Here is a 12,986-nt window from a genome sequence, read left to right on the forward strand (position 1 = left end):
GTAACTAAGGTCTTGAGATGTATTTCTTAACTTTGGCCCATTCCAAGGCAAGAGCATAACTAACCGGCTGTCGCAGCACAGTTGTTATAGCCGTTGTTGCCATGATTCCCACGATTTTCTTTTAGAACTGTTCCAGTCTGGCTATGCTGTAAATCTGCAGCTTCCTGCTTGCAGGGTCGCTGATTCAAAGACTGCATTGAGCCCGTGGGAGTAGAGACATGGGCCCTCATAGCACAAGCACAGAGTGCCACTGCTCTGACTCTATAAGGCAGTTTCGTATGGATTTAGAAGGTTGAATAAAAGTTTAGTTACTGCTGTTAGTGAAAGATGCCCATCTTCAGCTCAGGCCCTTTGCGGAATAAAGAGACGTGGTGATTTATGCAGCAATTATGCCTTGCCTGTGCTCACTGATTCAGACTATCTCCAAGGGGAAGGTGATAAACTGCCACAATGTAGATGTAATTTATGCGTTGGTGTTACTTTAATGTTCTCAGCACGCTGGGAGGAACAGAGTTTATCGCAGGAGTGGACAGGAACTGTCTCTGTGTCAGGCAGTCCATGCGAAAGGAACTGTGTGCTCTCTTGAAGAGTCAATTGCCTCCAAAGCAACAAGGAATAATATGTTTCAAAGTTCCGTTTCAATAGATTTGTGTCTTCTGAAGTTCTTTCTTAACTGGATAAAATTGCAGTTGGCAGGAAGTCCATTCCCAGGGTGAAATAAAACAGCACAGCAGAGAGAGTGGAGGATTGGGATGGGTGGGTTTGCAAGGTCAGTGATGGCTGTAGATGGGGACTCCAGGCTGAGAGTTCCATCTTGTGTCAACCTATCAGCCTCTTGAAATCATTTTCAAAATCACCTGGAACATCAAGAAAGAATATGTTTCCCTTGCATAACAAATTGGTTCAACACTGAAGCTTCTCACTCATCATCGGGAGTGTGTTGTGATTATAAAGTTGGCCTAAGAAGGAGCTACATCCCACACACTTCCCAAATTCCATAGTATTTAGCTCCTTTGTGTTTCAGAGACACATGTATATTCCACATTGCTGGGGTAAGTGTGTGAATATTCCAGACACATGGGTGTGTCTAAATTCAGGGATTTCCCCCACCTGATCAGCGCCACAACTAATGTTGAAGACCCATGTGATCAGCCTCAGCCACATTGTTGGAATATTTTCACACTAAGCTCCATAGTAATGTGAGATCACACTACAAGTGGCTCCCATGCTGTTGGATATTTGCATGACGGAGGCTTTATCGCCCATTCCATTTTTGACTTCACACTAGATTTGGACATTACATGACAATGGCAAAGCTTATACATTCAGTTATAAGGATATATGCAGAAGTCCTGTTTGTTTCAGCTACAATTAGCAGTCCTCCTTGATGCAGCATTCTGGAGATGCAGCACATGTCATGCTCTCCCTGAAGCATTACTCCTAACACATGGCAAGTGACAAATATACTGACAGCCACCATCATTTTATTGCAGCTCATTTGCACCCCTGTACCAGCGCCTGTTGCTCGGTCCCTGCTCCTGCCAACCTAGCAGTTCAAAAGCATGTCAAAGTACAAGTAGATAAATAGATACCACTCAGGCAGGAAGGTAAACGGCGTTTCCGTGCGCTGCTCTGGTTCGCCAGAAGTGGCTTAGTCATGCTGGCCACATGACCCGAAAGCTATACACCAGCTCCCTCGGCCAGTAAAGCGAGATAAGCACCGCAACCCCAGAGTCGGCCACGACTGGACCTAATGGTCAGGGGCCCCTTTACCTTTACCTGGGTGAGAAAATAGTCTTCCTGGGAGAGCTTCTCAATGACATCAAAATGATCTGTGTCTCCAATGTCCAGCAAAGAGGCATTCCAGCCAGCTGCACGCAAAGCCTATGGGCAAGCAATAGGGATTTTAACAAAACTGTCCTCACCACAGTACTTGCAAGTGCCTTTACCCTAAGAGATGCATTAGTCTGAAAGATGGCAGAGACTTGGGAGGAATGGGGTTGGTGGTCTCATTGATTCATAATGAAGAGCAACGGGAGATGGGAGACCAGAAGTATGAAGCAAATATTAAGTAAATGTTTTAGGCCAGGTATTGGGAACCCCTGGCCTTCCAGATGTTGCTGAACTACAGCTTCCATCAGCCATGATGAAAGGCCAGGGATGATGGGAGGATGCTTCCCCTCACCTGTCTTAGGTAGTGTTCACCTTTCACACATGCATATGTGGCTCTTTAAATACACGGGTAGGAGTGTGGATGCACATCATTTGATTCCATAGATGCATTTGTTTATTTTAAAAAACCACTTATATTCCACCAAATATTAAAGAGAAACTCAACATGGCGAACATCAGCCAACGCACCTCAAAGTACTCCTGGGACTGTCTGTGGAACTCGGGAGAATCATGTTGTGCCACAGTGATGAGTACCTGGCAATTTCTCCTGCCCTCCAACTTAGGCACACACCTCAAAGGGCTATTCTGTAAGGCCACCTCCCTGAGGAAAGAGACACAGATCATACAGAGATGAAAGAGAGGCAGAGTGGGCTGGCTTGCTGATAAGCCAAGAAGGCAGCCATTTCTAGGCAGAGCACAATTTTGAAAGCACGCGGGTGGCACTGTGGGTTAAACCACTGACCCTAGGGCTTGCTGATCAGAAGGTCGGCGGTTCGAATCCCCGCGATGGGGTGAGCTCCCATTGCCCGGTCCCTGCTCCTGCCAACCTAGCATTTTGAAAGCATGTCAAAGTGCAAGTAGATAAATAGGTACCACTCCGGCGGGAAGTTAAACGGCATTTCCATGCACTGCTCTGGTTTGCCAGAAGCGGCTTAGTCATGCTGGCCACATGACCCGGAAGCTGTACGCTGGCTCCCTCGGCCAGTAAAGCGAGATAAGCGCCGCAACTCCAGAGTCGTCTGCGACTGGACCTAATGGTCAGGGGTCCCTTTACCTTTACCCCCTCAAATACATGGGGAAGCAAGTAGTGTCAATTTGGAAAGGCCTGGTGTGCATGCATATGATGGGTGCTTGGGGGACAGTATTTGTGTACACAAATTGAAAAGCCCTGTGATCTTTGGATGAAGGGCGTTATACAAATTTAATAAATAATGGTCATAATAATTAGCCATGCCATCTATTTGATACATAGTGCAGAGGAGGCAATGCATGTGTGTGTGCATGAGGGGAATATTTAGCCCTCCAAATATTGTTGGACTCTTAATTCCAGCATCCCAGCCAGCATGACCATTGGCTCCCTATCGTGGGGGGGGGGGGGTAAAACAAACATACATGCGATCATATGGTATGTGGAATTAAGCAGTGTGGGGTTGTATGAATAATGATAAAGAGTCCGATATTTAGGAAGCCGCAATGTATAACAAACAATAAATAACTCTGCTTTTATGCATTTATACCAGGATGCGGGTGGTGCTGTGGTTTAAACCACCAAGCCGCCTTGGCTTGCAGATCGGAAGGTTGGCGGATTGAATGCCTGCGAGGAGCTGAGCTCCCGTTGTTCTGTCCTAGCTCCTGACAATCTAGAAGTTCAAAAGCATGCCAGTGCAAGTAGATAAATAGGAACCCCTGTGGCGGGAAGGCATTTCCATGCACTCTGGTTTCTGTCATGGTGTTCCGTTGCACCAGAAGCGGTTTAGTCATGCTGGCTACATGACCCAGAAAGCTGTCTGTGGACAAAGGCCGGCTCCCTCATCATGAAAGCAAGATGACCGCTGCACCCCATAGTCACCTTTGACTGGACTTAACTGTCTGGGGGGGGGGGGTCCTTTACTTTTTACTTTTTTTAAAGTCAGACTACAGTAGGAAGGGTGATCTACAAGTGTGACTGTGTGTCTCAAAGAAATTACCATATCCCTATGTTTGCTCAACCAGCATGCTGTCAAGTTCTAAGTCAAAGATATTCAACTTAATAGGGGACTGCTAAACTGTTTCACATGATCCTTCATGAACTGCATTGTGCTGGAAGCTGAGGGACTGCTCTGCTGGGCAACACAGGTGGCGCTGTGGTCTAAACCACAAAGCCTAGGGCTTGCCAATCAGAAGGTCGGCAGTTCAAATCCCCACGACGGGGTGAGCTCCCGTTGTTCGGTCCCAGCTTCTGCCCACCTAGCTGTTTGAAAGCACGTCAAAGTGCAAGTAGATAAATAGGTACTGCTCCTGCGGGAGGGTAAACAGCATTTCTGTGCGCTGCTCTGGTTTGCCAGAAGGGGCTTAGTCATGCTGGCCACATGACCTGGAAAAACTGTCTGCGGACAAACACTGTCTCCCTCGGCCTATAGAGCGAGATGAGCGCGCAACCCCAGAGTCGTCCATGACCGTACCTATGGGTCAGGGGTACCTTTACCTTTACCTTAAACTGTTTCACATGATCCTTCATTAACTGCATTGTGCTGGAAACTGAGGGGCTGCTGTGCTGGGCGACACAGATGCTGCTAACCTGCCGTGGGCTGTTAACAATATTAGCCCACGTTGGTGGGTAGGGGGCTCCCAAGGGATTCGCTGCAGTTTTTCTGCCCTACATGGGTTGAGAATTCCTTTTCAAAGATGCATTTCTCACCGGCTCATGTGCAAAACATCATTGACATAGGTGTCCATGATGGGTTCCAAGTCATAGAGGCCACTCACCAAAAAGGCTCCTGGGAAGGAAAAAGAGTCCATGTCTTACTGAGGCTCCAGCTTGCTGCAAGTTGGGTTGTGAAGTTCGGGCAAGGGAAAGAGGGGATGCTAGGATGTAAAAAGAGCTGGGGGCGGGAACGGGATCAGTGTCTCCCAGACAGTACCTTTGATGTTTGGCACAACACCAAATTCTGCCCAATCTGTAGAGAGCACCATGGCTGCCAGGTGGGCCCCTGCTGAGTGTCCAAGCAGATAAACACCACTAAATGCAAATGAGACGCAGTTGAAATGAGCAGATGAGAGGTTCCAATGGTGTCGGATGGAGTAGAATTGCCAGTTGTCAAAATTCAAAAGCTATCCAGGGACTCCATCAACCCTGTAGGGCTTTAGCAGGGTATGACAGGCCCCATGGTCTCTTTTCCCCAAGGTGCTCTGTGTTTTCACCCTGTCTGCACCTCCTACCTGATCCCTGTGTACTGCTGAACTGCGAAGGCCACGCTGCGTCGGACTTGCCTCACCATCACCTCCAGCTGGCCTGAGCACAAACCACAATATCCAGGTTAGACATGAGATGCCAAGGAGAGCAGAACAGGAAAACGGTTTGCACCACAGTTGCGTACCTTTGGGAGCCACATCGTAGCCAACTGCAGCCAAGGCGACGCCGTGGGTCGCTAGGGGCCCCGCAGCAAAGCCTGAAGCATCTTTGCTAGAGGAGGAGAAAGAGAACAGCAGTCCCAAATGGTTCTGCTAGGTGGGACATCATCCCACTGGGGTCCTGCAGTCAAAGGACCAGGGCCTAGGCAACCTCCAGCACAACTCACCTCAGGAATTGCCAGTAGCCGCCATGGATATAGAGGACCAGGGGGAAGGCTGAAAAGGCAAACGGGAGAAAGAACCAGGCAGCAAAGACCATCACTTAGCACAAACCCCCACTAATGTACCACCCCTCGCTTTCTGACGTTGGCTCTTCGCTACAACCAGCACTTCACCAACATCCCAGTTTCCCGATCATTCCCATGCTGCTCCTGTACTCTTACTTTCAGTGTGTTCCTTAGGAAGATACACATCAAGCTTCTCTCCCTCGCCCAACCCGTAGGGCACATTCAGCAGAGTCTGGGTGCCAATCTGGGCACGGCGGGTACCTGCAGAGCAGAGGAAGGTACAGAGAGATGGGAGTCCACAGCTTGCCTGGCCACATCTGGGCTGCCCTACCACACTCCAGAGGAGTTTTCAGATTGTCGGTGCCTGTCCTCGTTCAAAACTTCATGGCATCCTGCTAACATTCTGGAAAACTGAGGTAGGCTTTGCCACCTCTATACAGTCCCATTCTGAAGGAAATCATCCCTGAGTGTTCACTGGAAGGACAGATCCTGAAGCTGAGACTCCAATACTTTGGCCACCTCATGAGAAGAGAAGACTCCCTGGAAAAGACCCTGATGTTGGGAAAGATGGAGGGCACAAGGAGAAGGGGACGACAGAGGACGAGATGGTTGGACAGTGTTCTCGAAGCTACCAACATGAGTCTGACCAAACTGTGGGAGGCAGTGGAAGACAGGAGTGCCTGGCGTGCTCTGGTCCATGGGGTCACGAAGAGTCGGACACGACGAAACGACTAAACAACAACAATACAGTCCCAAGGGGGAGAAACCTTCCTCGCAAGTTCCAAAGGAGTGCCTTCTTTCCAATCCCTCTTCAGAACCTCCTGTGAGATTTTGCCCTCTCTTGCACTGGAGGTGAGCTGGCCCACTAGAACTTCTGTGGCCAGAGTGCATCCTCAGGGTTGCTTAACTGCTAAAGCATAACTGATTCATGTTCAGTGACCATGGGTATGCAGTCTTGCTTAAGGATAAACATGCCCTTCTTGCTGGATCAGAACCAGGTCCACCAACTCTAGGGCTCTTTGCAAGAATGCCAACAACCAGCAGGCCCTGGGAGATCTGTTTGAAGTTAGTGGCCCCTTGGTGATCTGCCCGCTCCCATCCCACTTATTGCCAGGTAGTGGACTGCCCAGGGACCCTTTACCTTCGCTCATTGCCTGTACGTGAGCCTCAATCACAGCATCTGCATCCAGCCGGGGAGACCACCTGCTAGGGGAGTACTGCTTCTCCAGCTCCTGCAGAGAAAGGAAGCAAGGCACAGCCACAGTGGCCCTCTTTTCACTCAGAGTAAGGTGACTAGGGTGCTGAGTAGAAACACAGGCAGACTGAGTGCCAAACGAAGCATTGCTAAGTAAGTAGCATGCAGCTATGCATTTCTTACTTAATAACAGGCACGGCATGGAAGAAGAAGAAGGTTTCTCAAATGAACCTTCATTATTAGAAAAAGTGTTATTACAAAACAAAACTAAGGTAATATCAAAAATGTATGATACATTATTGGAGTGGGAGGTCAAAGACGAACAGGTCAAGGAGGTAATGATCAAGTGGGCTTTAGATATTGGGGAAACCATTAACTTAACAGCATGGGAAGAATTATGGAGAAAGAACAGGAAATTTACAGCCTGTGAAGTAATGAGGGGAAATCTAATCAAGATGTTTTATAGATGGTACTTAACACCTACCAAAATAGCTAAAATGTATAAGACAAAAACAAATCTGTGTTGGAGGTGTGGTAAAACAGAGGGGACACTGTTGGACCTGTGAAAAAATCAAAAGCTTCTGGAACATAGTATATGACAATCTTAAAAAAATGTTTAAGTATAACTTTATAAAAAATACAGAAGCTTCTCTACTAGGGATAACGGACGCAGGTATAGCAAGAGAAGATCAGAAAATATTCCTCTGTGCTACAGGAGCGGCAAGGATCCTAATTGCTAAAAACTGGAAAAAAGAAATTGTGCTAACAAAAATGGAATGGCAAGACAAACTGTTAGAGTATATTGAACTGGCTAGATTAACAGAGGCAATTAGAGATCAAACTAGACAAGAATTTCAAAAAGCATGGGGAAAATGCAGAGAATACTTCACAAAACAGTGCCCTAAAATTCATACCTGGACTTGTTTTCATCAATGTCTGCAGGAGACTTTGTGGATATTTAAGTTATAATTAGGAAAATCTTAATGATTATTCATAAAGGAAACAGCTTATAAGAAGTAAATGAGGATGCCAGAAACAGGATAAAGGAAGTCTTTTATTTGGTTATTTGTATTGTTGTAAATTATGCTTGTTGTTTGTTATATTTGTGTCTGAAGGGGGTGGATTTCTGTGTTGGGGGGGTTGTGTTATGTTGTAAATAAAATTTCCAATAAAAAAAAATTTAAAAAAAGAAGAAGAGTTTGGATTTGATATCCCGCTTTATCACTACCCAAAGGAGTCTCAAAGCAGCTAACATTCTCCTTTCCCTTCCTCCCCCACAACAAACACTCTGTGAGGTGAGTGGGGCTGAGAGACTTCAGAGAAGTGTGACTAGCCCAAGGTCACCCAGCAGCTGCATGTGGAGGAGCGGAGAACCGAACCCAGTTCACCAGATTACGAGACTACCGCTCTTAAACACTACACCACACTGGCTCTCATGGAGCAGGGATCCCTGTCAGGAAGGCAGTGCATGGGGACAGGGGAGAACTTACCAAATGAACCAACCCCACCCTGCACAGCTAGGAAGAAACCTTAGGGGTAAAAGTTCCCATTGATGTTGTGCATATTGAACACAACCCTGCAAAGATTTAGGTATTGCTGAGACCACCCCGAGAAATGCAGCTGCTCGATTTAGACATATCTCTGCTTTCAGGATAATGTATGTTTATCTTTCGAACGTTTCCCAACAGTTCTTCCTCCCACATTTCCCCTTGTGTATATCATTTCCATTTCCACATATCTGATGTACAAAAGCAATATATCTGCTAGTCCTCTATGCAAGGGTGACTAATGATTAGTATTCTGGGTGTTGTTTGACTCTCATCAGCTCCGGCCAGCATAGCCAACAGTCAGAGACGATGAGTATCCATCCACATCTGGAGGGGCCAGGGGTTTGCCACCTTCATCTTAAAGGAGACTTTGTCAGCATCAGTGTAACACAGTCTCTAGAACAGGCATAGGCAAGCTCGGCCCTCCAGATGTTTTGGGACTACAACTCCCATCATCCCTAGCTAATAGGACCAGTGGTCAGGGATGATGGGAGTTGTAGTCCCAAAATATCTGGAGGGCTGAGTTTGCCTATGCCTGTTCTAGAAGTTCTTTTTCTCTAGAGGACGTCTCAAATCTTTTCCTGGCTGTAACCACCAAACTCACACAAAACAAGATCTTTCAAAATCTCTCACACACAGAGGTAATACCATTCCTTCCACCCCCTCCTTTACCTCCTTGGTCATTTCCTGCCACTTTCCCATGTCACCGGCTCAGATGTGGCCTATGCTGTATCTTCTTACATCCAAGTTTTCTGTGCCGCAGAGCAATTAGTTAGAAGAGCCAGCCATGTGACCAAATTCAGCCTCTGGGTACAAAGTGTAGAACAGATCAGGTGTTCCTCCTTGGCCACTGGTTGCTCCATGAGCTGGGGCAGGGTGGGGGGACAGAAAACCCTGACACAGGGAACTATGCTCTCTGCAAATAAACAAATCCGTGCTGGGATTTAGGTGGAGGTCAGTCATATTCACTCTCAGCACTGACTCCAGAACAGCTATCCCAAGGCAACTGATATCACCCAGTTACAAGACACAAGCTCAAATCCGTGCACAAATTCAGGGGAAGCTATTTTCGTAGCCAGGTAATTCCCCCCATCCCGGCCAAAAACAAACTCTTTTTGAGAAGTGATCTTTAAATCTTGCTCACACCAGGGAAACCCAGCCAGATGGGTGGGATATAATAATTTATTATTATTATTATACTCAGAAAAAGATTTACCCAATGTAGCAATTCTTGTACTTTCCAATGCACTTAAAAAACAACAACCATTGATGCAGACTCTCAGCTCAGTTCGAGGAATACTATTTTTGGATCTGTGTCCTGGCTGCCAAAGTATGTAAGATCAAAGCGACCTCAGATATGATTTAAGCAGCATAACCCACTTAGAAAGGAACATACCTCCTGAATAGCTCCTGTTTCCATAGTTTCTCATTGCCTCTTTTTGGTTATAAAGGCGGTGTGCTGCGAAACAACTCCGCAATCCCTCACTTCTCCTCGGAATCAAATGCACTTTTCTCCTGCTGTTGTAAAAATGCAGAGTGAGTCTGAGAAAGTACTTCCTCACACATATTTGCATAATGTGGCTCCTTTGAAAATGGAGTGGATTTTGCTCCTGCAAATGGGGGTTGTGGTGGTGAGGTCAGGTTTGTGCAGACATACCAGCGGAAGTGCCTGATTGGCTCTTCTGGTGGGTCCTGGCAGCCCCAACTTCACTGCCACCCTACCCGGCCTGTGTCAAGAGGGCTGATCTACAGTGCTGCTGCATCATGCTGACCACTCCTAGACATTAAGTATACAAGGTGGGGCCTGCAACAAAGGCCTCGGAGTCGAGAGTGGATTTTATGCTCTTTATTCATAGTGGTGGGAGGAATGGAAGCTCCCCCAGAATGTCTGCTTTATATGCATTATTTACACACTGGGCCCCACGTGATTGGCTAATTCCGGGATTCTCCTGTAGGCCAATCTGGTTGCGGATTCACTTCCACCTGGAGCTGGATTGGGTGGCTCCTGTGGACCAATCAAACTGCTGCATTCTGGACCCTATTGTTCTAGGACCAATCAGACTGCTGCCTTTTAGATCCTATTCAACTCAGTACATAACACTGCATGGTGTTCCACTCAGCCACCCCTTCTCCCAGGATACGCCATTCCATCCCCCCAAGCTTTCCTACAGTTCTCCTCCCATCAGTTAGCATTCCATACCAAGCATTTTCAATCCTCACTGGGTTGGTTTTGGGGTCCGTCCACCCTTTTCGGTACTTCTGCAAACGTGTCTTCCTCCAAGCCTGCCGATACCTTCCTCTTGTGTTGTGGATGGTGCAGTTTTGGCTGCATCAAGACAAGCACTCAGGAATGAATGAACTATTAGTATTGGATGTCTACCTACCTGCTACAGGGATGAGAAATCTGCCCCCCTTCCAATGTTGCTGGTCTGCAACTTCTTTCAGCCCCAGCTACCATGGCACTGATGAGGGTTATGTGATTGTCGTCTGGTTACATCCAGAGGGCCACAGATTTCCTGTCCCTAACCTACTAAATCCAGGTATTTAAAAGAACAAAGCGTCTGATTAAATTTTCCCACAAATAGCTAAGGCAGTTTGATGGGGTTTTGGTTCTGTGAAACTACGGCATAAAACCTCTCCTATCCTGGGCCCCCCAATTCTCGGCTGTTTTGCTGCCACTATTCATCACTCTGTTCTTATTCCTTCCTTCTTCAGATCTTAGCTAAAATCCCTCATCTGACCCTTCCCACCTTTGCTGATGTGTTCCAGTCACAATATAATCAACTCATTATAACATTTTTCACTCGGCAAAGCTTTCAAGATTGTTATGCTGTGAAATGAGCTAGTTCACTGTGAGCGGGGGTGTGGGGAATCTCATCTGAGAATAAATTTAAGAAGGCGACAGGCAGGACACCCCTTAAATAAACCTTATGAGAGAAGCAATTATCCTTGCTACCAAGAAGATTCCCAACAGGCCAGAAGGTTATATTTGATAACATTAACAACAATGTTGTGCTAGTGAGCTTATTATGCAAATATACCAAGAAATATACCAAACCTCACTGTGAAACACTCCAATTTTTTCCCTTATAAACGAGCATATCAGTAATTATAATAGATTTCACATTGCAAATCCCTGTTAGGTGCTGTTTTCCCATTTTATTATTCAAATGGGACAGCTGTTTAATCACATGTGGGAAAAAGGGGGGGGAATGTGAAAAAGAAAATTAGTTAGCATGCAGTACTATCGTACTATGGCAGCTGCTGGATAATCAGCAACCGGTAGATAGTGTGTGGGTTGAATTTTTTTTTTGGGGGGATCTAGTCTTAACACGTTTAACACTCTAATGCAGCCTATACAAGAAATCATAAAGAACTAGAACATGGTATCAATTTTGCTACTTTCCTGCAGTATTCAGTGTCAGTTGTAAATTGATAGATTATTTTTAAAAAAGAAACACATCCCCCAGTATCTAAAAAAATATATCATTGGAAGTCAATTTTCTATTTGCATAAGGGAGGCTGTGTGAAGGAAATTTTAGAGAAAGAACAAAAAAAAGTAGATGTATCATACAGGTATGATGTGGCCAAATGAGATGTCCTAGGGTGAAATTATCCACAAAGATCAAGTATGTACAGTGGTACCTCGGGTTACAGACGCTTCAGGTTACAGACTCCGCTAACCCAGAAATAGTACCTTGGTTTAAGAACTTTGCTTCAGGATGAAAACAGAAATCGCGCAGCAGTGGCGCGGCGGCAGCAGGAGGCCCATTAGCTAAAGTGGTGCTTCAGGTTAAGAACAGTTTCAGGTTAAGAACAGACCTCCGGAGCGAATTAAGTTCTTAACCCGAGGTACCACTGTATGTCCCTGATGGGTAAGTGGAGGTGTCTGAGTAACAAGTAGAAAGAAATTGAGTTATTGAGGAAGAATGACTCTCTAGACCAGGGTGGTCCAACTTTTCATATCAGAACCCACAGGCTGCACTCTGCCTTGTTGCACGGGGCAGAGGTGGGGTGGGGAGCGAGGCCAAAATGTGATGCCCCTGCCCAGTCCTCGCACTGCCTTCCCAAAACTGGTAAAGAGAGGCACCAAGCTTTGGGAAGGAGGCATGAGGCTCTGGCAGGGTCCCCACCTCCCCAAAGCTGGGAAAGCACTTATTGGCTTTGGGAAGAAGTAGGGAGGACTCTGGGACCCTGTCAGAGCCATCAAGCCTCATCGGCTTTGGGAAGGCAGCAAGAGAGGGTGTGTGTGTGTGTGTGTGTGTGTGTGTCAAATGTTACCAAGTGCTACCAAAAAAGGCATTAAGGGTGGCCCTCAGGCCAGATGCTGGGCTTACCCTGCTCTAGACTAATACACACTTTTATTTTAACAGGAAAGGAATGTGCTGATTCAGATATTTCACATTCAGTAGTTTGCATCACCTGGAATATTTGCCTACAGGACACACCTGTATATTACTTTCTGAGCACCTGAACACAAATAAATGTCCTATGAGGAAAGGTTGAAGGGACTGGACATGTTGTTGTACTGTAATATCTGCATCTAGACTCCATCTCAAGATGGAGATGGCAGACTGAACAGCGCAAAACAAAAGAGCCTTGCCGCATGTTAAAGCTCAATAGCAATAGCACAATAAATGGTGCCAATCTTCGCTTTTGCTTGCAACCCAGACTACTGCAACTCTGGCAATGGACTGGATGAGTCTCTGCTCGGTGCTGCTGCAGGCCACAAGT

General features: G+C 46.5%; 1 protein-coding gene across 4 annotated transcripts; it reads right to left on the minus strand.

The window, feature by feature from the left end:
- Positions 1–462: 462 nt before the first annotated feature.
- On the minus strand, positions 463–9,318 carry AFMID (arylformamidase). Of its 4 annotated transcripts, none has more exons than XM_082213349.1 (11): positions 8,925–9,283; positions 6,652–6,811; positions 5,667–5,771; positions 5,451–5,499; positions 5,250–5,335; positions 5,092–5,164; positions 4,794–4,891; positions 4,571–4,649; positions 2,362–2,494; positions 1,780–1,884; positions 463–857 (listed from the first exon to the last, which is right to left on the minus strand). In XM_082213349.1, the coding sequence occupies exons 1-11, from the start codon at positions 8,952–8,954 to the stop codon at positions 828–830; spliced, it is 948 nt and encodes a 315-aa protein (XP_082069475.1). In that variant the 5' UTR covers positions 8,955–9,283; the 3' UTR covers positions 463–827. The 4 variants fall into 4 exon arrangements, with proteins under 4 accessions (XP_082069475.1, XP_082069476.1, XP_082069477.1 ...); XM_082213350.1 differs by having other exon boundaries at positions 6,652–6,742; positions 8,925–9,276; XM_082213351.1 differs by lacking the exon at positions 2,362–2,494 and having other exon boundaries at positions 8,925–9,318.
- Between the last annotated feature and the right edge of the window lie 3,668 nt (positions 9,319–12,986).

The sequence above is a fragment of the Podarcis vaucheri genome (genome assembly GCF_965113315.1).
Source record: "Podarcis vaucheri genome assembly, chromosome: 2".
In the NCBI taxonomy this organism is placed as follows: domain Eukaryota; kingdom Metazoa; phylum Chordata; class Lepidosauria; order Squamata; family Lacertidae; genus Podarcis; species Podarcis vaucheri.

Bases quoted from the DNA above. Each gene is read 5' to 3' on its own strand.
- AFMID (XM_082213349.1), bottom strand. From the start codon at position 8,954: ATGGGAAAGTGGCAGGAAATGACCAAGGAG. The intron at 6,812-8,924 runs GTAAAGGAGGGG...GTTTCTACTCAG, and splicing joins GGCAGGAAATGACCAAGGAG to CACCCTAGTCACCTTACTCT. The intron at 2,495-4,570 runs GTGAGAAATGCA...CTCTTTCCTCAG, and splicing joins GATGTTTTGCACATGAGCCG to GGAGGTGGCCTTACAGAATA.